General features: G+C 35.5%; 4 protein-coding genes across 5 annotated transcripts; 3 read left to right on the top strand and 1 right to left on the bottom strand.

The window, feature by feature from the left end:
* Positions 1-539: 539 nt before the first annotated feature.
* Positions 540-11,430, top strand: LOC124221926 (sortilin-related receptor). Of its 2 annotated transcripts, XM_046632370.2 has the most exons (11): positions 540-808; positions 2,968-3,234; positions 3,754-3,915; positions 4,143-4,400; positions 4,518-4,774; positions 4,942-5,992; positions 6,242-9,452; positions 9,732-9,982; positions 10,069-10,546; positions 10,777-10,980; positions 11,174-11,430. In XM_046632370.2, exons 1-11 carry the CDS (start codon positions 560-562, stop codon positions 11,233-11,235), a joined length of 6,450 nt encoding a protein of 2,149 aa, XP_046488326.1. In that variant the 5' UTR covers positions 540-559; the 3' UTR covers positions 11,236-11,430. The 2 variants fall into 2 exon arrangements, with proteins under 2 accessions (XP_046488326.1, XP_046488327.1); XM_046632371.2 differs by lacking the exons at positions 10,777-10,980; positions 11,174-11,430 and adding an exon at positions 10,631-10,770.
* Positions 11,431-13,424: 1,994 nt separating this feature from the next.
* On the top strand, positions 13,425-20,165 carry LOC124221937 (zinc finger imprinted 3-like). The gene is made up of 3 exons (XM_046632400.2): positions 13,425-15,032; positions 15,187-16,129; positions 16,219-20,165. Exons 1-3 carry the CDS (start codon positions 14,817-14,819, stop codon positions 16,257-16,259), a joined length of 1,200 nt encoding a protein of 399 aa, XP_046488356.1. The 5' UTR covers positions 13,425-14,816; the 3' UTR covers positions 16,260-20,165.
* LOC124221934 (Kelch like family member 18) lies at positions 18,022-24,374 on the bottom strand. The gene is made up of 9 exons (XM_046632396.2): positions 23,222-24,374; positions 22,723-22,853; positions 22,132-22,272; positions 21,687-22,046; positions 21,428-21,606; positions 21,132-21,312; positions 20,789-21,005; positions 20,546-20,715; positions 18,022-20,412 (listed from the first exon to the last, which is right to left on the bottom strand). Exons 1-9 carry the CDS (start codon positions 23,624-23,626, stop codon positions 20,202-20,204), a joined length of 1,995 nt encoding a protein of 664 aa, XP_046488352.1. The 5' UTR covers positions 23,627-24,374; the 3' UTR covers positions 18,022-20,201.
* Positions 18,690-20,165, top strand: LOC124221939 (uncharacterized). The gene is made up of 3 exons (XM_046632402.2): positions 18,690-19,082; positions 19,194-19,224; positions 19,312-20,165. The coding sequence occupies exons 1-3, from the start codon at positions 18,690-18,692 to the stop codon at positions 19,584-19,586; spliced, it is 699 nt and encodes a 232-aa protein (XP_046488358.1). The 3' UTR covers positions 19,587-20,165.
* Positions 24,375-24,847: the final 473 nt, after the last annotated feature.

Here is a 24,847-nt window from a genome sequence, read left to right as displayed (position 1 = left end):
AAAATACGCAATATTCGGAAAAAGTCTAATTTGATGAAAAGAAAGAATTGAAAAACTGAAGATTGAAGTTATAGTCTGCAGAAAAAAACTAGAGAATTTTCGATATACCAAATGCACCTGTACTACAAATTTTCGACGAATAATCTATTGCAGAACATTTACGTGAAAGATTTCCGCTGGTGAGAAACATAATTATTTGGAAGATACGATCCGGTTGATGCATTAAAAAAAAAATCAATTCGCGTATCGCGAATGGCGATAGGGTCGAAATGTATGAATGAATGATGAATTGTGAATACGGAGTTGGTGAACTGTAAATGAGGAAATTGTTCGTTTAAATTTACTCCCGATCAGCGAGAACGGCGAACCCCCAGATAAACGATAAGCAATCGTTTGATATGTGCGCGCCGGCGACAGTCACGCATGCGCATCGTAGTGAAGAGTCACTCGTTTGTATGTCGACTGTGGTTCGTGCATGGTTCGTGGCGTATCGCTTCTTTTGTGTCCCCCTTCCACATCGCCGCTCAATTAAAAGTACTTAGAAGTCAGTGTAGACAAGATGGCCGTCCGGGCGACATCGGCGTTTTGTCTCTTCGCGTTGATATTACAGTTATTTATATTAATTGATTGCAATTACGGTCAAAGATTTGACGACAAACCGAGAACTCTATATATTTCGGATAACGATGGTTTTAGGCACCGCAGAAGTCCGCTAATTATCGAGTCTGGTAACGTTCTAGATTCCGAAACATCGTTCGGCCGCAGCCGCAGGGATGTTTCGTCTAATAATCACAACATTACAACTAAGGTGAGTGAATTTATTATACGTGTAGCTAGTGAACCTAGTCTTATTCCCAAAAGTATCCCTAATTTTATATTCATTAAATAATAGCTGTATCGTATTGTTCGTATCGTCGCTGTATACACACGCAGCACACTGTGTTGTTTTTTCTTGCAATGTCAACGTATGACTTTACAGTTCGACGTCTTACTAAGTGAATGCAGACGGGTGATTCTATTACTGTGTCTTCTCTTTATTTCTACAAGTCACCCCTTTCATCTCTGGAACAATTCACATTCATTAGCAATTGTTTATGGAGTTATTTTGAGTACGCAGTTTTACACGCAAATCCTAACTTCAATGAATTCTGTCATTACTTTCACTTGATTCATCCCTTAGATTTATAATATTTAGGGTATATTTTATAATGTATTCATACAGTTTGAAACTTAATACACAAAATCATGTGTTGCATTGCGATTCTGTCATGCTGCCGGGACTCCAATTTATTCGCACACAATTGTTTATTCTGTTCAACTTCGTCCTATTAACTTGAGTTGTTATTTTTTATTATTCCTATAGTTATGAGTTGTGAACCATACATCCATATGACTCACTACTCTCTTAATGTCACTCACTCGTGACATGTATCCTCCACAAACACTTATCTGTACATTAGTCATGTGACCCGACTGGCACTTATTTTTATACGATATGGATTACCGCACTGTTTTCTTTAGTACATTATTACAAAGAATAAATCACAATAACTTTCAAAGACAGCGTTGACCGTCTTTGTATTCTTACATGATTTCTTTTTTCTTCTTTCGTATATCTATTTGTTTATTTTTATATTCAAATTATCTACTATGCAAGAAGTTTTTGATACCAGTATCATTTAATTCTTTATCGTGCAAACATCTATTTTATATAGGAAATTCGTAGTATGTGTAATTATGACTTCTAATTTTCACTGTCTTTTTGTTTTCGTACCTATTTCAATGTATGAATTCTTTTTTACTCTTGCTGAGATATCTATATACCAGGTAAAAGTTTTACCAAGAATATATGCCACTGATATTATGAATGTAAAATGTGATCGAAGCTGAAATATGAATATATGTATAGATCCCAAAATAAATATTCACTCTTTTTACGTGAAGTGGTTTTTCTGAGAAAAGATTTTCGCTTGAGTAAGAACTGGTTCTGTTTACGAAGAATCGTTAAAATAATTAGTATTACCAGTTGATATTGACATCTCAACTGAACTTAACAAATCGCTTCGCAAGTAAGGTGGATAAACATATTGTTTTGATAAATTCTTGTTTATTATCTCAGAATACGAAATTATGCCGATAAGATACTCTGTAATTAGTATACTTGTGGCTAATGTTATCTACATTCTTGTTTTACTGTAACTATATATACTCAGGATGAAAAATATCCACTTGGTAACAAGTTTTTTCGTAACAAGCAACAAATGTAAATGAAGGTTAACCAAGGCATGTATATTTCATTTCTAAGGATGCCAAGAAATTTATTTGCGCAACAGTTCACTAAAATACAAAGTAGCCGTGTGCATTGTTTTACTTATTGCCGGATCAGCTCTTCATTTTATTCATTACATACGTCTGATACATGCTGATCTTGCAAGTCATTTTTTGCGAAATTTCAGAGTCTTGATTACTAGAATTCCTATAATTCAAGTGTACATTTAATTCTAAAACTTTATCACCTTCTATAGCTTGAACTAGTATTTATGTTGCCAGTAAATTGATGGTACTTTTGATATATCACTCATAGGTCATTACTATTTTTGCCTTCGCAGGCTATTAACGCAAACTGACAGTAACGTTTATATAAGTACCATATTTTTTTTCCCCCTATTTGGTTAGCATTTGAGTGAACCTGCTCACTGAATGTTTGTCATAATGACTTGATTAGACGTGATTAGGCATAAATCCAGTTATAACTGTTATAGTCGGACCATCTTCGCAATTAATAATAACCAAATGTGGTAGATCCACTCATGTGACAAATTCACTTTCACTTTTATCAGTTAACCTAAATAACTGTAATTTCTAGATACTTGAGGTCAATCTGTTGTTAAAAACGTAAAGAAAACTTTTACAATTACCATTCTTGTGACACAGGTTTATAAATTGAAGATTAAATTTTTGTTTCAGCTCAATTGGTTGAATGATTCTCATCAACAACTGATGGTACATTGGGTAGGCGAAGGTTCAAATGTGATAATTTGCCTAGCAAGAGATAGTACTCCGCTTGTCCGTCTGCCAATAAAAACTAATCCCAGCGCAGTCTACATCAGCTACGATTATGGAGAAACCTTCGAAAATAAAACTGATAAATTCCGTGTTTCCGATTCCAAAGAGCCAAGTGTTGGATACGCCACCCTGGACAAATTTTACAACCATCCGAAATTCAACACTCATGTAAGTTAATCTTTTACATTGACAATTCGAATTTGTGAGACGAGTTTAATTAGTCGACCATATAAGTATTACATGAAACATAATGAGAATGAAGTTTGTAATGGACAATAAAATAAGAGACAACATTTTTTTTTATCCATTCTTGTTTGTATGTAGTCATAAAATGCATTAACCATAGGGAAATGTGTATATTATACTTTGAAATATTTATTGCCTCTTTTCGCCAGATATGATTGAATGTTTTCTCTATAAGACCAAGAATGAAATTCACTTGACTCATCGAGTGACATACTTCTTGCTTGTACCAATATTTGTGACATGATACAAATCAAGCAGCAAGTATCCTTTGTTGCTCACAATTTGACTGACTTATCCGGATTCAATCTGCTATGATAATCCAAGATTTTTTTTTATGACTGATACTTGATAAATACGACCACAGTAACAAACGCTGGTTGTCGAATTACTTAAACGATGTCTCGTTTTAATGATAAATATTCTTCTCTTTTTTCCTTTTAGTGCGTATTTGCAGATAGTACCAACCAATTGATATTCACTACATGGAATAATGGCCAAGATATAATCAGACAAAACTTACCATTTCATCCAAGCGAAATTTCGTTTTATGAGGATGATCCAATTACATTTCTAGCATTGGACAAAATTGACCCAGAGCGGAAGGTAATGTTATATTAGACTTTCACATCTGAACATGATAAGATAGTAGGCTTTAAATGATGAAGCATATATGTCTGACAACTTATTTATTTGTTTCTCAGCATGGACAACCAGTATAAACCACGAAAATGAATAAGTTGATAAATTGTTATTTTGAATCTGTAAATATTTCAATCAATTTTTCAATAATTTCATTAGCGGACTATTATATGACGCTTTATTAATTGCAGTTATGGCTTACAAGAGATTTTGGAAAAACATGGGTAGCTATCCAAGAGTATGTCAAAGCATTTTTCTGGTCATCTAAACAACCGAAGACATTGTTTGTTGAAAGACACGAACCATCTGGTGTTAATACAGTTTTAGAAAGTAGAAAATTATTCCAAGCTGAACGAAACTTTGGAGTTGTAATAGCTGGTATTGAAGATTTTCAAATAAAAGGTGACTGCATGTTTGCAACGACTAAAAGCCGAGCTAAAAGTGCCGATGTAAGTAGATCTTCGATTGCTTAAAAATTATTGTAGTAGTTTGAGATAAAGCTGGAAGTATCTTGAATGAGTACCACTAAATTTTATAATTAAATGGGAAAAACATTATTGTTTCAGAAAAATTTGGACTTATTTATTTCGTGTAAGAATCGGCCGTTTGTGAAAGCTCAATTTCTTTCCGAATTGGATCGAAAAGACTATCATATTGCGGATGTTTCCAACAATCGTATTTTAGTAGCAGTTTCCCATACTGAGTATATAGTTAATCTCTACGTTTCGGAGATAGTAGATTACGACAGCATTGTGTTTACATTATCCCTGGAAAGAATTCTAACTTTCTTCCCGAATAGCACTTGGAAGGACAGCTGGCTCAAGTAAACACACTTATCTTTTTTCTAGTATTCGCCGTATATTAACATTCATTCAAGTTTCTGTACAATTATACTGTAAAATATGTATTCCTATGCAGTAAGTTTTAATTTTTTAATTTTAATTGTTCAATTATTTACCAAGTAATTAATATCATTTAATTTTTTTCCAGTGACGTCTCGGATGAAGCTTTCACTGACTTATACAAGGTAGAAGGGCTGCGAGGTATTTATATCGCATCCCAAGTAAAAGAAACTCCGAAAGCTGGAGCAATTGGACCCGAGCATCTCGCATCTTTGATAACTTACGATCATGGTGCAACATGGAATCCAATTAAAGCACCCAATGTTGACAATGATGGATTTTTCATCCCATGTCACGACGATTGTTCCTTACATCTCAGCCAGAAGTTTAGTCAGCTTTATCCAGCAACTCGTTCTGTGTCTATAATGAGTTCCAAGTCGGCACCTGGCATTATAATTGCTACAGGAGTGATTGGAAAAAGTCTGAAGGGTCATCCAGGTGTTTTTGTATCTCGGGATGCCGGTTTGACATGGAAACAAGTTCTCAAGGATTATTACTTTTTCAACATGGGAGATCATGGCGGAGTTTTAGTAGCTGTCAAATACTTCAAGTCACGCGGGGAAACTAGACACATTTTATACTCGACAGATGAAGGAGAAACTTGGCAGATGTATGAGTTTAATGACAATATGCTACGAGTTTATGGATTGATGACAGAGCCTGGAGAAAATACAACCGTTTTTACAATGTTTGGCTCCGAAAGCTCTCGGCATCAGTGGTTAATAGTTAAAGTGGATTTACGGAAAGTATTTGAAAGAGATTGCAACAAAGATGATTTCAAGTTTTGGTCTCCGTCTAGCACTGAACAGCCCACAATGGCCTGTGTACTCGGTCGCAAAGAGACTTATCAACGAAGGGCTGCACGTGCTAATTGTTATACTGGAGCTGATTATGATAGGCCTGTTAAATTGGAAATTTGCCAATGTGATGCCAAGGACTACCAGTGCGATATAGGATTCATACGTAGTACGCTTCCCTATCATTGCATTCGGGACAAATCTTCACACAGTAGCTTCGATCCTTACGAGATACCCAAAACTTGCAAGCCAGGCGCATTTTATAATCGAACCAAAGGATATCGAAAAATAGAGGATGACGAATGCTCAGGGGGCTTGAACAGAAATTTTGAACCTGACGAGGTACATAATTGTTATTTATCACATTATTGCAGGGTTTCTTTTCTTGTTTATTTCACGTTAAACGCATTTGTTTATAGGCTTGATAAATTTACTTTTTATCGATCTCCTGAATTATGAATTATTTGTCATATTAGTAAATTTGTGAACAATTATTATTGTTTCTAATCGAAATATCGTTGAAAACTATGAGGTGTTTTAATCTCACGATACCACCTATAATTATCTCTAGTGCCAATAATTGTGTTACAGATACCATGTCCCATGGAAGAAATTTCTTCTGAATTCTTGTTAGTTGCTCAAAGAGATCATATAACTCGAATCGATCTAAAAGAGCAGAGATTGGAAGTCTTACCCCTACACGGTTTGAAAAACGTAATTGCAATTGAATTCGATTTAAAAAACAATTGTCTATACTGGGCTGATATTGTAAATGATACGATTGGAAGACAGTGCCTCAAAGATGGAACAAGCTACCCTGAAATTTTAGTTGAAACGGATCTCAGTTCTATTGAAGGAATGGCACTCGACTGGATCTCCAAAGTTCTCTACTTCGTCGATGGTGTACAAATGAAAATCGAGATAATCAGGGTTGATATTTCCACTATGGGAAGAATGAGGCGAACAATTTTAGATTCGGCTGTGCTTAAAAAACCAAGAGGCATCGCCGTTCATCCAATGAATGGTTATATGTTTTGGACTGACTGGGCACCTGGAGATGCTTCGGTATCCCGTGCCAACTTGGATGGTTCAAATGTTAAGCGATTGTTTAATGACAAAACCGTTGAATGGCCAAATGGAATAACAATCGATCACATAGCTGAAAGAATATATTGGGTAGATGCTAAACTCGACTATATTGGTTCGTCCGACCTTGATGGGCAGAGATTTAAAAAAATACTTGCTAATGACGAACGATTGGCTCATCCTTTTGCAGTTGCTGTCTTTAAGGATAACATGTACTGGGATGACTGGAAACAGTCAATGATATTTGTAGCAGACAAAGATCATGGCTTAGGATTAACTAATGTATTTGGACAGCTAGTTGGACTGATGGACCTGAAAGTATTTGCACATAGTGTACAGGTTGGCACTAATAGATGTGCCAACAGCACATGTTCTCACATTTGTCTCGGTGCTCCTAATAACGAATTTTCATGCTTATGTCCGTATGGCATGGAAATGACTAGTTCAGGAAACTGTACTTGTCCCGGAGGGATAACACCTTATCTCAATTCTACATGCCCTCGTGTAGCTAGTACTTGTTCCGCAAATCAATTCTATTGCAATAATAATATTTGTATACCAGAGTTATGGAAATGCGATGGTGATAACGACTGTGGAGATAATTCTGACGAAATGCACTGTAAACGTGCATCCTGTGAACCGAATCACTTTGCCTGCGATGAAGATAAATGCATTCCAAAGTACTGGGTTTGCGATTTCGATAATGACTGTAAAGACAAGACCGATGAGTTAAATTGTCGTTATGCAAATTGCACAGAAGCGCAATTTAAGTGTCAGAATGGCCAATGTATCTCACATCAATGGTTTTGTGATGGAGAAAGTGATTGTCGCGATGGTTCGGATGAAAAAAATTGTTCGATTGCTCAAACGACCACTTGTGAAACTGGTCAATTCCTTTGCAACAAGACTGGTTACCAAACGTGTATTCCATCTGCATGGAGATGTGATGGAGAAAGTGATTGTGAAAATAGTACTGATGAAGCATTTTGCGATAAACTACAGTGTGAACCTTGGCAATTCGCATGTAAATCTAGTAAGCGATGTATTTACAACTCTTGGGTCTGCGATGGAGATCAGGACTGCAGAGATGGCTCAGATGAAGTTAACTGTTCAATCTCTACTCAAACTCCTCTACCACTGCCACATCCATTGTTCCCAAACAATTCCTGCAGTGACTGGATGTTCATGTGTAACAATAAAAAATGCGTACCATATTGGTGGAAATGTGACAGGGTTGATGATTGTGGAGATAATTCAGATGAAATTGGATGCGGAAATTTAGATGTCTCGACAGAAGCACCTGCCACTACACCTCAGTCACGAACATGCCGCATGTATCAATTTCAATGCTACAATGGGGCTTGCATAGAAGAGGCCTGGGTTTGTGATGGATACCAAGACTGTTCGTCTGGAGAAGACGAATTGCATTGTGAGGGAGTTACAATTGCTTGCCGTAATGACCAGTTTAAGTGCCGTGTGGATGGCTCATGCATTCCTGTGATAAATCTCTGTAATAACGTACTTGAATGTCCTGATGGTAGTGACGAAATAGGCTGCAATGATGATCTAACAACTGCCACGGAAAGCCCTCCCTGCGATTCTGGTTTTTTCCCTTGCGATCAGAGACACTGTATTCCAAAGGCTTCGTTTTGCGACGGAAAATCAGATTGCTATGATGGTTTGGATGAAAGTGATTGCGACAAAAACAGTTCTAGAATTTATCAAGTTTCTAAAATGGGAGTTGATAGCAAATCTATTAACGCATCTAGCTTATTTTTGTATTGGATGATCCCAGTGCCGAGCAATGTGACCTTTGAATTCCTACCTTCAATAGCAAAATCTGAAACAAACGCTACTTGGACAAATGCCACAAGTTGGATCGAAAAAGATGAATATCAGTTCAACGGTCTTCGGCCTTACACAAAATATAATTTAACCGTTTATGTTAAGCTAAAAAATCAAACCACAGTCTTTCCTCCAGCAGTATATACGTCCGCTATGACTGCTATAGGCGTTCCATCTCCACCGTGGGATGTTACTGCTACCCAGAAAAATGGAACGAAGATTGAAGTATCTTGGCGTCCACCACTGTGTCCATATGGACCAATAACTGGTTATGAAGTATTTATGCAGCCACCAATCCCTCCAAAATCATATACAGTGCAAAAAACATCACTGATTATTGACACAGCATTTGAAGCGGATAAAAAGTATTCATTTTGGGTTATTGCGAAGAACAAAGAATATGAATCGAATTCTTCCATTGTTGAGATTATAGTTTTTGACGGTGCTGCTAATATTGATGATATAGAAAACTTGTCAGTTCTTGCTGTGACTAATTCAACCGTTAGTTTGACTTGGGATAAAAGGCCAAATGTTACTGGATATCATGTTACTCCAAAAGGCCCTGACCCATATCCTGCGTTGCGCACAACAATAACTGAGCATAATTCATTAGTTGTAAAGAATTTGGCACCAGGAGTTCAATACAAATTCGACGTAAATGCATTCAAAAATAACTTTGTTGGAAAAGTCGTAACAATCAGTGCAACTACAACTGGCACTCCATTACCTACAGTACCAAACTTACAAGCACAATTGATGAAGGATCAAGGAACAACCGTTAAACTTAGCTGGGAACCGCCAAAGGACTCCCGGAAGATCAAGTGGAAGTATGCAATCTACTATGCTCTGAACATGCCAGATTTAATGGAAGGTGAGTAGTAACATGAACTTTTCAATAACGACCGTTTTTAAATTTTCCTACAATATATAAATCTACTGTGAAAATGGGGTGAAATGAGCCCTTATGATAATCATGGGACAAACCTACAGTGCTAAATATGACACAAAGTCATCTGAAAAGTTTTGCTTCACCGAATCCGCTTAGTGTGGTATAGCTGTAGAAATAATTTGTTTATACAAAACTGATGATAAATGGTTCATGTCGAACAGTTACAAATCCGACTCAATGTATTTGTTTTTTTTTCTACAGAGGCCAGGTTTACTACAAGCAATCTTACAACATCTATTCGTAACTTGGAAGCTTGCGAGGTATACATGTTCGCAGTTGGAGTTTTGGGAGATTTCGGTGCTGGTCCTCTCAGCCCTCCATTCCAGGTGTCTACACACTACAACATCAGAGCAGCACCAAAGCAACTCAGCATCACAACATCAGGAAATGATGAAATAATTGTGAGCTGGAGTTCAAGCTGTCCCAGGATAGATGAGCCAGTTGTTTACATGGTATTATAATTATATTGAAAACAATAATTAAATATTACTTTGTTAAATTATATAGTACTCAATTCGATTTTACTTGGACGTTTCAGGTTACGGTGACCGAAATGACGCATAATGAAGTTCATACTGTATCGTTGAATCCAACGAATGAAACTAGATTATCACAGAGATTCCATCCTATACAGTATGGTGGAAAATACAGTGTGACGGTAGTAACAAATGCTACCAATGCAATCCCAAGTCAACCTGTTATTTATCTGGCACCACCAATATCGCCACCGCATCAGTTGACAGTACAGTATAAGAAATCCGGTTATCTTATTTACTGGCAAGAGCACAACTTACCAGGCAGTTTCGCTAACAAAACGAAGTATCATTATCAAATATTGATATCAGAGGGTGAAAGTACAGTCAATGAATCTACTGCGCAAACATTAAATGCTGATGAACCCCCGTACTTATACAAGAGTCCAATAATGGACATCTGTGCCTTTGCTATGAGGCTGGTTACTGAAAGTGGATATCAGAGCGAACTCAGCGAAACTTATGTTATGAAAAAATCCCCATGTAAGTTTCCATGTAAATAATTGATATGCTACTAAGCTTTCAATAATTTTTAATACAGCAAGGGTTTCTTGTGGTTGGTTTCAGCTTCCAATGCAGATATATCAGAAGTCTTAATTCGTAGTGATGCTATGATATAGCAGTTGCTTCCTATGTCTTGTTATAATATTTAGCTAATACATACAGTTATAACGACAATTGTAATAAATCACGTATTCTTATATTTACAACAGCTGCAACACCATTGGCAATATATACGTCGAACGTTCTGCCATTTGCCCTATCAATCTGTCTACTGATCATTGCTCTAGGAGCAGCCCTTGGATATTTTGTAGTACGACACAGAAGATTGTCGAACAGTTTTACACAATTCGCAAACAGCCATTACGATACGAGACGCGGACAAGCAACGTTTCCTGGCACTACAGATGGCTTAGGTAAACTATGATCGATCCTATAAAACTTATTTCTTTCTTCTGTTTTATAGGTATTTGATCACACAGATGTATTATGCGATCAAATATCTAAAATATATGAAACTACCATTTTGAGATGGTAAATTTTATAAAAATTACTGATGTCCTGCTGGTGATCAGAATTTTTAGAAATACGTGTTGCTTGTTTTAACAGATGATGAAGACAGCCCTGTGATTCGAGGCTTCTCCGATGACGAGCCATTGGTAATAGCATGAGCAAATTTAACCTTCGTTTTCTAACAAGATAGAACAATTTTTTTGGGGGTATCCAACAACTCTGAATTCACAGATTACCAATAAGTGGTCATGTTTACATTAGACATGTGCAAAAAAAAAAAAAATATTCTTAATATTATTACTATCTTAGATTTTTATTGCATAATATCAAAGGGTTTTATGAAAGTATACAAGTACTGGTAGGGTTACTAGGATCGTAAGTCATTGAACAATTATTTAAAAAATTAGATGGCAATGCATGGATAATGTCCTAAAAAGATTTTGCACGAACTATATGGCATGTGTGAGAAATTTGATCAAAAGTAGGTTCTCAACGCGACAGGTAATCATTCATAACGTTGAAATATCCTTTTATTATAGGTGTTTTTTTATTATATGACGTGCTCATTGCATCGTTTTGTGTGTTTGGACTGAAAAGCTTGTTAGCTCACCTTTCGTTTAACGTAGGTGTTATATTCATTGCATTATTTGTATACTTACGTAAACTCTTTGCATAAACAAGAATTACAATATTAAGAATTATTATTCTATATAGTCATGTTAATTTACACTGTAAAATTGAGTATAAGGTAGTGTATTTCCATGGTTTTTCAAATTATATTGCTTACAGAAAACTCATTGCCTCTTATAAGACTTCATAAGCCAGTTTCAATAATATTATGTGTGATTAGAATCGTAATTGGTGAGAATTGACTACTATGACCAGTAGAGACTGTAATGAATATAAAACGACAATATCATTTTCTCAATCATATATTTTTGGGAATAACATTTCATCGTCACTTTTACTTTTGAGAATCTATTAGCGTATTGTAAATTATAATTTCCTTTCGATATGAACAGGCGGAATAAATTGATTTTGTTAGAAACTTATATGCTAGATTTATCTGGCACCAATCATGAGTATTAAAGGTAACTTAATTGTAAATAATAGGAGACGTCTGTAAGCAATAAAATTCGAGACAAAATAAATTTCATGATGCCATAAGAAAATCAAAGAACGTGATTACAATTACGTACTAAAATATTCTTTGGTTGTCTCTTTAATTTTTTACTTTAGCTTTTGAATTTAATATTTCTGTGCAATTACTCGAAAAGAATTCTATATACTGTGATAGTGTGATTTTTAGAGCTTCCAAACAAAGACTATAATTCTAATTGCTTTGTAAAGACGATGCTTTCCAAAAATAAGTAATTAATGATTTCAGTATGACATTGTTTTCCTGTTACTTGCACAGAAGTACTTGTTTCTATCAATTCTACTGAAACATAAATTCATTAGTTCTTTCACTTTGTAACTAAAAAATTCAATTTTTTAATTTTCTTTTCCTACTTGTCCAGTTGAAGCCTTGTGATCGTGGCAGACTGTTCTACACTGCAATGACCAAAAATCTATTTTTTTAACAGTTGTGCTAATTTCAGCATATATCTACTATTTGTTTGATTTCAATTTAAACGTCAAAGTAATATAAAATTAATCACACCATTCCTACTGAAGAATTTTTCTCAAAAGGATTTTCTATTTTTCAATATTTCTTACTGTGCTGTATACAGGGTGTCCCTAAATTGCCTCCCACGGACTAGCCAGCATGATACCTCGTTAAAATCCAACCGAGAATTTCTTTTTCTGAAGCTCGTCCGACGCATAGTTTTTGAATTATAAGCGATAGCGCTAGGCCAATCAGAGTGCACCATTTCATCTAGATTTGCCGCCACGGAAATTGCTGTTTTGTTCGACTGGGTAAATTATTATTATTCGTTTACGAATTAAATATCGGCACCTCCCCTCTCTCGCTGCTGTACCCCTTATGCTTGAGGATGCGCTTCTGTTTACTCACACAAGTGTGCGCCCATGAATGTGCGGCCGGCAGCGTGGCCGCGGCAACAATACCGAGGTCAGCGCCCGAGAAGGGGTACAACAGGGAGTGAGGGGAGGTGCCGATATTTAATTCGTAAACGAATAATAATAATTCACCCAGCCGAACAAAACAGCAATTTCCGTGGCGGCAAATCGAGATGAAATGATGCACTCTGATTGGCCTAGCGCTATCGTTTATAATTCAAAAACTATGCGTCGGACGAGCTTCCGGAAAAGAAATTCTCGGTTGGATTTTAACGAGGTATCATGCTGGCTAGTCCGTGGGAGGCAATTTAGGGACACCCTGTATACACTTCTATTTTGAATGTTGATAGAAATCAATATTCAACACAGAAACATTCTACAGGATGAGTTTGTGGTTAACTTTAATGAACAATGTTCAAAACAAAGGTGATATTCTCCATTCGTAAAAATAAAAAAATATTCAGTAACTGAATTGTGTACTAGCCTTTGTGAACCATACAATTTACTTATACTTTTTTGAAAAAATTGAAGCTCAGAGATGACGAACGATATGTAATATATGGTGATTAAGTAAATCAGCCAAAAAAGTCTGAAGAAACACATCACAGTGTTAGTAATAAAACACATGATTTCTTGTTTTTTATGTTGCAAATGCATGATTGGAAAACTACTAAATTTAATATTAATACCTCCTGGGAATTTGAACTGAACTGACACAACAAGGGTTGTGATTAATAATTGTGAAGTATGTTATGATTAATTATTAAGGAACAAATTATTTGTCTTTTTTTTTTAAATGTAATACTACTTGTGTCTGCTCCTATCAAAGGTCTAAGGATATTCCATAGTAACAGAAGATCGTAGTTATTACATGTAAATCAAGAGGTACTATATAATATATTTGTGTGTAAATAAATGAAAAATAAAAACTCAATAATGAACGCACTAACGTCGCTGTGCAATCGACGAATTTATTTTCTTCACAATATTTGGTGGCAAAAAAAAATAGCGCAGTATACATTCACGTGATAAATTCAGTGTGATCTACCTTATTCGAAGATAATTTCGTAGCTATTGAAATTGTTCTTTATCCTAACACATTTCTACAAAAATTCAATATGATTGCAGTTCAACAATCCTACTAAGGTTGAAAATGTTTTTAATAAAATTGGACCGATAATGCATCACGTAGATCATTTAGAAACCAGAAGGATTGTAGAATGCATTATATCGATGAGTTCGGTAACAATTTTACTTGCAGAGTCGCGAACTGTGTAGTACGCAACGCCATTGGAAGATGTCTGTAATTTTGTTTTTTTACAAGCGTTATTCCTAATTCGTGCGATTAAATATTCCAAGTGTTCTATGCATTTCTAAACCAATTTCATAATATACAAAGCATACTACGAATAGGAAGGCAAAGGAAGGATTGTTGATGTTAAGTTGAGGTTATGTTCGTGCGTAATTCCGGATTAGCGATCTACGCGACAGGTGATAATTACATTTCACGTTGAAACCTTATGTTCGCAGTATCTCGTAATTAATAAAATGTGCTCATGAATAGTTTCAAACTGTTTGGTAAACAAATGTGAAGTGCGTCAAGTGTAAATAGTGAAACATAATCATTTTTATAGTAAAAGACATCTTTAAGCCTAACATAACCTAATTACATATTCAATGAAGGATAAATGATACAGAATTTTGCACCACTACTGTAATGGAAACAAACATCGGTACAGAATTCAAACTAAAAAATGGCTCAACTACAGAGCTCTCTTCAAACTGTCAAGAGTACGTTGATGAATATCCATCGCCATATATCAAAGCAGAGTTGCCTTTCATCAGCGAAGAACTTGCTCGCTCTGCAACATTCTCCCGTTGCACACAAGCTGGACGTGTTAAAGAATGTATTCGCATACAAGATCAAAAATCCGTAAGTGCGAAAAATGACCGACAAAAAAGTAATGAACAAGTAATCCATGATTGTGTAAAATTTTTTTTCGACAATTATGGATAATGTCAAAATATTGAGACTTTCCTTCGTATTCTTACCAGTAGCTTCTTACTCTCTTAATAACCTTTTTCAGACTACTCTTGGTACGAAGGATGATTTTGTAGATACCGAAACATCATCAGAGAACAATTTTGGCTCGAGAAATGTAAGATCGGGGAGCATTTTTTCATGGGATTCTCTAATGAAATCGTGGCAAGATTCTTCTACTCAGTGCGACAGGGATATCATTCTCAAAGAGAATCCAATTGTAGATGATAATTACAAATATACGGCTCGTTCTGATCAAGAACAGTCAAGTACTTCTACAGAAAACATCATTTCTGGGCAATCGAATGATTTTGTACAAAATGACAAGGAAGAAGAGGATAGGGCTCAATGCGAACTGTGTAAAAAGTGGGTCAGAAAAAGTTATCTAATACGTCATACGAGAGGCCACTACGCCAAGAGAACGCATAAATGTCCCCAACCAAATTGCAATAAGTCTTTTATACAAAGATCAAAACTCCTAGCTCATACTCAAGTCCACAATGGCACCAGACCCTATCAATGCAATATTTGTCAGAAAAAATTCTCTCAGAGTTCTCACTTAACTGTTCACATAAGCGTTCACACTGGTGAAAAACCTTATGAATGTAACATTTGCAATAGAAAGTTCACTCAGAAATCGGCACTGACTGTACACTCGTTGATCCATACTGGTCAAAAATCATACGAGTGTAGTATTTGTCAGAAATTTTTTAGGCAAAAATCACACTTGACCGTACACATGAAATTTCATGCTGGTATAAAGCCGTATGCCTGCTCTATTTGTAGTAAATCATTCACTCGTAAATCAAGCTTGAATCGACACGAATTAACCCATAGTAAAATGAAGCCTCACAAGTGTCGTATCTGTAAAAAAACATTTATTCAAAAATCAAATCTAAGTCGACATGTACAAACCCATATGGAGCAGGGGGTGACAAATGAATTTGTCGAATGCATATTGCCAGACATCAAAACTGATCAATTATACCGTGCGTAATCGAATATATATAATAATTGACATATTTTTTTTGTACATTTTTATTGTAATATGTAATGTTATTTATTTTTATTTTAACAGATTGCAATGCAACTTTATTGGTCAGATTCTACATCTTTTAGGAATCATGTACATAATATTAGTGTCTAGATACTGTGAAAATATGATCATTCTTAGATCTGGATGTAATAGAAATATTTTACTTCCATGGAAAAAAATTTAAGGGGAGCCTCCATTGAAATTGCGATGCCTGGCATTTTTCAATAGAACTAAATGCGTATCAGAATACTTGTTTTCGGATCTTAAAAATTACGAACAACTATCTCAAAATCGAAAATATGTTTTTGATAATGCGTGTTTCAGTCTTTGATAGACTCTAGACTAAACGCTCTTATTTCTTCCGAGCAAGATGTCGGACTGTCGCATCAATTTTTTTAGGATTCCTAGCATTCATACGAAGAATGCCTAGGATTGCTTTCATGTTTTTAGAAACCCAAATTTGAAACAAGAAATGAAAGCCCATATTTTATGACTCATATTTTGCCTTTCTCTTGCAACCTTTGTGTTAGTCCCACAAACCAAGTATTCGTAACTTCTTCAAATTTCTCTTGTTCCAAGGATCTATCCGAAGAATACCTAGCACTGGTAAATGTTTTCCATATCCTATCTCTCGAACAAACACTGCAAGAAAAAGGACAAAATATGAGTTCTAATTTTTTCTGTCGGTTTCGGGGCCATGAAAAAATAAAAGCGATCCTAGGCATTGTTTGTAATGATGCTAGGACAGGTTGGGAAAATCGGGAATAGTCAGGGAATTTCAACTATTGGACAAAGTTAGGAAAAAGTCAGAGAGTTATATTGGACCATAGCGAAAAACGTACTTTAAAAAAATTTTTTTCCAAATTTCAGCTATGTTTCGTAAATTCAGCTAAGCTAACTTTCGGAAATGGTATTATTCAATTTCTAATTATTTGAGAAACAATGCAGTGCTATGTGGTTTTGAATCTTAATTTATGTATTGAAGGTGCGCAATTCCTGGAGCTTCTGGTCATAAAAATTGCCAACATTACCCAAGTTTCGTAGAAAAAGGTCAGGGAATTCTGTATTTTTAGACAGAAAAAGTCAATGAAAAGTCGTAAAATTTTATTTGAGCAAGGTTGTCTCTACGTTTCAGAAATCCTAAAGATAATCGATGCGACAGCTCGACATCTTGCTCGAAAGAAATGAAAGTGCGAAGTCTGGAACCTGTGCAAGTTCAAAACACGCATTACTGAAAACATTTTTTCGGTTTTGAGATCGTTGCTCGTGGTTTTTAAGGCCCATGAACAAGTAGCCTGATGCACATTTAGTTATTTTGAAAAATGTAAAACTTAGCAAATTCACCAGAGGTCCCCCTTAAATGGCATAACTGTTGAAAGAATTGACATATCTTTAAAACAGTTTCAATAAAAGTCGATTATTATTCAACCAAGATTATTGAACATGGTTGAAAATTGCACAAAGTTCAACGATACTCTCTGCTTGTGAAACTATATTTACACTATTTGTATTACCTCAAAAAAAGAAAAAAAAACAACACTCTTACTCCAATCTCAGAAACGAAAAAAATAAAATGAACTAGCTCACAGGTGGGTAAAGGAAAAGGTTTTAGAGAAAAAATTCTGGCAACAAAATCTCACTATTACTAATATTTTTTTCATCGTTCCTTGTATGTGTAATAAATCCAGCTTGTTTTGTTACACAAGTATATTACATTATTGATAGAATTTTATCAAAAAAGATTAGGAATAGTTGATATTATTCATGTAATCAATGAACAAGAGTTGTCACCGCATAGTGAAATCATGTCATGAATATATGTATAAAATATACTTTTTTTGGAAATTGTAATTCTTATATACTTAATCTACTTGCTAATCAATTGGTGATGTTATATACCATAAAGATATACATGTAACGCATTGTTCCGAGTATACGCCGACCCCCAATTCTGAAACAGTATTTCAGGATGTTTTTCTTGGTTATCCGTACATAAACGGGTCCACGTATAAGACAAGGACGATTTTGACAGGTGTTGTCAATGACAAAAAACCTTGGGTTATATTCAGAACAATACGGTATGTTTATGTGTATATAAGAAATTTGATGGGCAGTATTTGATAACAGTTTTAGTACCAATTTAATAAATTCAATTATTATTTTATTATTACACACATTAATATACATTTCGGAATGTTAATTAATTATATGTTACCAGTGAATAATATTGCACGATTTTTCCTGCTGAACGTTTTTCAGTTAGAATCATCGTTGCCAGGAACAAAAATTTATAGTTGCTATGGTTTATTGTTAATTGCAGAATGAGGTCAAAACAAATATTGTAAAATAATATACGTTCAATTGTTTGGCGTACCTTTAAAATTATTTTTAGCCGACACTAAATATTCTCAAACGAATTGAATGAAATTAATGTTATATTCTTTAATTAAAATGGTGGCATAACTAGTTAAGTTGATTCATTTGTAAATCTAAAATCATAAGTGTTTATTGCAATGTCGTCGCCTTCATTAATTGAATCGAGCCCCAAAAATCTTGAAAATTCAACGACGGATAATGAAAGCGAGCAAGTCAGTATAGGTAGGTATAATAGTTCTATACAACGTATCTCATATACGAGGTATAAATTCTCAGCAGGATCAATACAGCAACGCAGTATTCATGAAAATGATTGCGACTCTACTATTCAATCGGAGAGAACGATAGTCTCGCTGTTATCATCAAGTGTTGACAGTGTTAATGAAAAAATGAATCCGGCTGTAGCCTCAGAAGATGCAATAACTTCAACCAAACAATTGCAGACTGCATTTCATTCATTCACATCTCACATACTCTCGAATTATGACCAAAACGTTAGCACTGCTTCCAGTAAAATTGTAGAAACCCCGGTAAGTTTAGTATCACATTAAAAAACTTACTAGAAAATGATGTGCTGTATTTCACACTACTTTAATGGTGATATCTATGGTTCGGAGTTCAAAAAAAATTATTTCTTTCAGTTGGAAGCGGATTTGCACCTGTCATTGGCAGGTAATTATTGGCATGTTTGGCAATCTGTTCGGTGTAAATCATGAATTTGACTTTTCTAAAACTGTTTTAATAAATATCATGTTACAGAAGAGCAGGATGCCGATACCGTCGTCCACGGGATTAAGAACCTAAGTAGTGCAAAAGGGCACGCGGCTAATAGGGACCCTATAGAAAACTTAGTGTTGGCTACTCTGGCTTTTAAAGAAACATCATTTAATCAATGCGATTTGCTTAGAGCCCAAACTAGTGCAATTAATAGACTAGCTACAGCGATTGAAGATCAAAACATAATGATGAATCGGTTTCATACATTTGCTTGTAAAGCAAGTAATAATAATTTGCTGGATAAGAATAATAGTTAATTAGTCTTTTGAGTAAGGATGAAAATTAGTTCGGGCTTCAATTTGAGAATGTTCTATATACACATATAACGAGAAATTGAACAATTTTTTGTTGAGCGTATGAAATTTTATTGATTAATATTAACATTGATATAAAAAAAGTCGTAAATAATTAACAAAACTGATTAGAGAGTATAAAATGAGATCAGTGGTAATTATCAGTGTTCGGGACATACATCACCTACAATTGACAATCAAAGAAATTAGTATGCTTGAAGATATGTCCAAAACATATAAGACAAGACAAATAAATTTCCAAAATAAAAAAATTTGACATTTACCAATCGTTATACAATATTCCATAATTAATTCAAACTAATCAGACCAGGTTCGATTGATTCCTCAGTTCCACTGTCAGTTCGTCTTGTATAATTATAGTACGTCACATGGAACAATAAAAGCTCTACCGAATAAATAGATAACAGCTGCATAAGTCTCAAACTTTAATATAAAAATAAATTAGTCAGTAAAACCTGTTATAACCATCTAATTTTTTACCGATACAATCAAAATTGACTGATCAGCGAAGATGTAGAGCGATGATGGTTGAAAAAGGTGTATGAATTGTGTACTACATTAACAGAGTGGAATTACTCCCACACCCACTCCGCCTTCGTGTGCACACATAGATGCAACAAACGACCATGAATCTGTACTTGGGTCGTATACTTCTACAGTTGACAGATTTGAAACTCCATCGTATCCACCAATTGCCCACAGTTTACCCATGTTAGCCACTAATGCCACACGGCTCCTCATTACGTTCATTGGGGCCACAAACTTCCACCTGATGGTTCAAGAAAACGGTATATTTTTTTTTTACCCCAATCCGAGTATTGATATTTCACTTCACGTAAGGCGTTGCAGCCCTTTGATTACTATTCAAAAATTCCAACAAACTATTGAACTATTTTGCTTACGTATCAATAACAGGGTCGTAGACTTCTACTGATTGCAGAAAAGTCGATCCATCGTAGCCACCGCATACGTACAATTTCCCATTAAGTGTCGCAACTCCTAATCTACACCGCCTTGTTAGCATTGGTTTAACAACAGTCCAAAATCCACTCAATGGATCGTACCTTTCAACCTGTTTAATTTCCGTTTAAAATATGTGAATAAATAGAAAGTGTGTGAAGAGGCACACGATTTGTACAACGTACCGAATCAAAGATAGATAAACCATCATGACCGCCCAGAGCATAAACGTAGCCTTGGAATGCAACCACTCCACCAGCAGAGCGATGCTTATTCATTGAACTAATCATTTTCCATTTATCCGTGTTTGGGGAATATCTTTCGACCGTATTCAAAGAAGTGACTCCATCGTAACCGCCGCATACATAGAGGTGATCACCTAGTGCCGTTGTACCGACAGCACTATGCATAACATGAAAAAATTCACAATCATCTGCTGGTGTAACTGCTTCATTGAATATAATTCAATAAGACTTTGAGAATTGCATGAATGGAAAATATTTCCACTATAAATTAGCGCATATTTACCTGCGCTTACACTGCATGGGGCCAATTTTATTCCAAGTCCGCAAACAAGGATCATAAACTTCAACTGTCGAAAGCCTCTCCGTACCATTATAGCCTCCAAAGGCATACAGTTTGTTTTTATGAACTGCAACACCAACTCGGCTTCTAAGCATGGTCATGGCTTCCGATGTCTGCCATCTACCTGCGATGTAAGAAAAAATGGTACAGTTTTTTAGAAATCATTTTACGATATTGCTTCGAATGATTCTGTTTCTTCTTTTTTCTAATTTCTGTATTTGCAAATAATATGCACATACCGACGAATGGATCGAACACTTCAACGGTGCTCAGCGAATCTCCAGACTTTGTTAGACCTCCCACAGCAAAAATGTGGCCCATTATGTAGTTACAGCATCTTGGACGGGATCTAAAACTTTGTAAGAGATGTCGTCTCTCTGGCATTAGGTGATAATCACGAGCTTCGTCTAGTAAGTCTCTAAAATTTATCAAACGGAAATTTAGTAATTATTGTGGTTCAAAAATATATCATACATTAATCATGTTATTGGCAGATACCTGCATTGATGAGAACTTCTAATAAGATCTTCCTTGGCAATGTGATCAGCTAAGTATTGAGGTGTAAGCAGAGGCAATCGGACGGAAGCTAAAAGTTCAGGTAAATTTTTTGTTCTATTTTCTTTGTCGTGTCTGACCCACCGCATAACGGCTTCGAATACTTGTTCTTCAGAGACAACATGCAGTTCATCTCTGCAGACCAATTCTTTGAGTTCGGAGAATGGTTGGGCAAGAAATTCATCAGCTACAGATACTTCGTGAAAATATTGTTGTATATATTTGTCGGCTTCTTCAACAAGAGGTAGGCAACTCAATGTGTCAGCAAAGTGACGAATTCCAATCGCATTGTGTGGATGAAATCTAGAGAAAAATCAATTACAGTTTCAGGATTATTATATGAAATCTCTTAACATGGTTGGACCTGTTTACTTGATTCAATAATCACCGTTTTTTTAGAAAATCAGCACATGCATCTCTGACTTTGTGTAGATGAAGAAAAGATGCACCCATCATAAGACTTTGAACATTGCTATTAGTCAGAGTAATCCGGCCACTGTATGCAAAATTAATTGCTGCCTCTAAAGCTCTGAAATAATATTGAAAATGTAATCGTATAGAGCACCCCATTAAAATTTACACAAGTGTGTAAATATAATTTCAGTTCTGTTCCACATAGAATTATATATGAGATTTCGCTCTGAGATTTACATTACTTGTTTGACGTTTCATCATAAACAATAATAACAAGTAACGAAAAGAAACAAAGCTAGGTGCATTGCTTTGCCAAGCTATTGTGTATTTCAAAGGTAACGTCATTGGCAATATAGTAAAAACAAAAATAAGCTTCAAAAATAGAGTAACAAAACTTGCCAGCAACTGGCAAGTACGAAAGTAGATAGCACCGAATTTCAAATTAAGAATATTTTCATCCACAAAGAAATGAAAGTAAAGAACAAAGTAGAGAATTTGGCTCATTGCCAAATGTGAACCAAAGATTGTACCTTTGTAGCATTTAAGTGAACTTTGTTCAACTTACACAGCGTCAATCCCCTGTAGTGTTATGTCGTTTTGTTTACTTTCGATCATATTGTTCAAAAACATTGCATTAAAGTATGGTATCGTCGCAGCCAAGACTATCCTGTGAGCGCTGAAACTTTGATCATCGACCTGTAAAATTGGAGTAACACATTTTATGAAAATATAAGCAAATTGTGTTCGAGGGTGTGATGGTGAGCTCATCAAGGGTGCTTCATCAGTGAAAAAATCGTATTTATATGTAAAAAATAAAAGGGATTGCTAAGACGACAAAAAAAATTTTCTACGACTAGGTATATAATACATCGTATTTATTGTTATCACGTCGTTAAATACTAGTTCATCGTCCTGCTCTGATTCGTCATTAGAAACTGTAAATATAAACACTCTTGCTTTGTTCTGACATATCACAATATCTAGACGCATATTTACTCCATCTGTCAAAACAAAAACAAACGAGTGAAAGTGGGGTTAGACTTGTAGGCGTTCCACTGATTTACCTTAAGCGTGACATCGCAGAGTTTCCCCTGTCTCCGTATTTCTTCAAAGACTGGAAAACCTTGGGCGTAAAGGTCAACTTGCTCGAACACAATTTGCTTCTCGTTATCCACGGCCGCGATATCGAGGTTTTCGCATTTTTTCTGCTTAGTTTTCATCGCCTCCATGTTTACCCCGCGCGATCTATGCGACGCGCATCCCGGTATCGCGGTGCGCATTGTGCTCGACGACGACGACGACGATGATGATGATGATGATACTGTTTCATTTCTGGTCCAGCCTTGGGTTCCTGGCAACGCTTGGATGATATTGTTTATACCTCGTCTGGCCAAAGAGGTTCTGTTTTCAACCGGCACCAAGACACCGGGTATTTCACGATCTAAATTTATTCTAGATGTACGAGACATTTTGCATCACTGGATTGTAATTCTGAATGTATGTGATGTATGTATACACCGAAAATATGACAAAAATTCGATCACGCCGTCAGGTACACCGTACAATTTTTATAACGTTCGTTTAAACTGTCGATTTAATTTTACAGCGTCGATGGTTAGCCTCAAGCTTTTATTAGGGCGTTATTTCAATTGGAAAACTATCGATTTTATAATAATTATTTCACGGTTCAGAATATGTAAAGTCTTCTATTCAATATTTGTCGTATAGCTGCAGCGCGATGTGCCTGGAGTATAAATTCTATTCAGCGCGAAGCGTAGTTCAACTTTATAGGCAGAGTCGTGATGTACGCGTATGTAGGAGCTCTGCTGTCTAACGATAAGTTTAAAACTGTGATAAACACGCTTTGTGTATATAAAAGTCATACACCTCGTCCCCAGGTAGTTGCTTATGTCCTTCGCAACAAGCAGCCGTTAATGTTTATATTATTAAGTTCAATTGATTTTTAACAATTATACTGACTTACGAAATCTCGTACTTTGTGATTGTTTAATTATTTTATCTTTAACGGAAACATTTAAAGTCACGCATCAATATATGTATGTATGTAATATGGTTAAGGTACTAAGTTTTGGATATACGAGTTTGATTTTTTTTTATCTCAATACGACATTGTACTTATACACAATACAGACTTGTAAGTAGATAATATTTTGATCGATTTAAACGTTGTCTACTCCAGACCAGTGATCGTCTGGAAATGAATCATCGAAAGGCAACGAACTCCTTTTAAACCGCCGTTCTTTCTTTGTGTCTAAACTTGGATTTGGATTTATACTTAAGCTTGCAAGACGACGGAATGCGTTGTATTTTAAATAGCGACTTGCGCCGTTACTTCGAGCTTTCCATAATAAGAATAATAACATAAATAATGTAACGATTCATTTTCACACATGATTTTAATAGATCGATATAAATGATATGGTAAAAGGAAAAAATTATTTCTCTTGTTCGATTCGCAGACCCCTTTGTGTTTCGAAATAAAACTAACGGTCTAGCGTCTTACAGGCATGTATCAGTTGAAGGAGAAAAACACGAGTCAAGTTTAAGATGCAGGAGATTGCACAGTCTCATGCAAGATGAATCCGATCTTAACCTGTAATTAAAACCCGATACGCTATTTCACATAAAAATTATAAATAGCAATGCGCGTATCGCATTGCTACAATTCG

The sequence above is a fragment of the Neodiprion pinetum genome, chromosome 6 (assembly GCF_021155775.2).
Source record: "Neodiprion pinetum isolate iyNeoPine1 chromosome 6, iyNeoPine1.2, whole genome shotgun sequence".
NCBI lineage: Eukaryota > Metazoa > Arthropoda > Insecta > Hymenoptera > Diprionidae > Neodiprion > Neodiprion pinetum.
The sequence above is the reverse complement of the archived record's forward strand: the minus strand, read 5'-3'. Positions and strand labels throughout refer to the sequence as shown.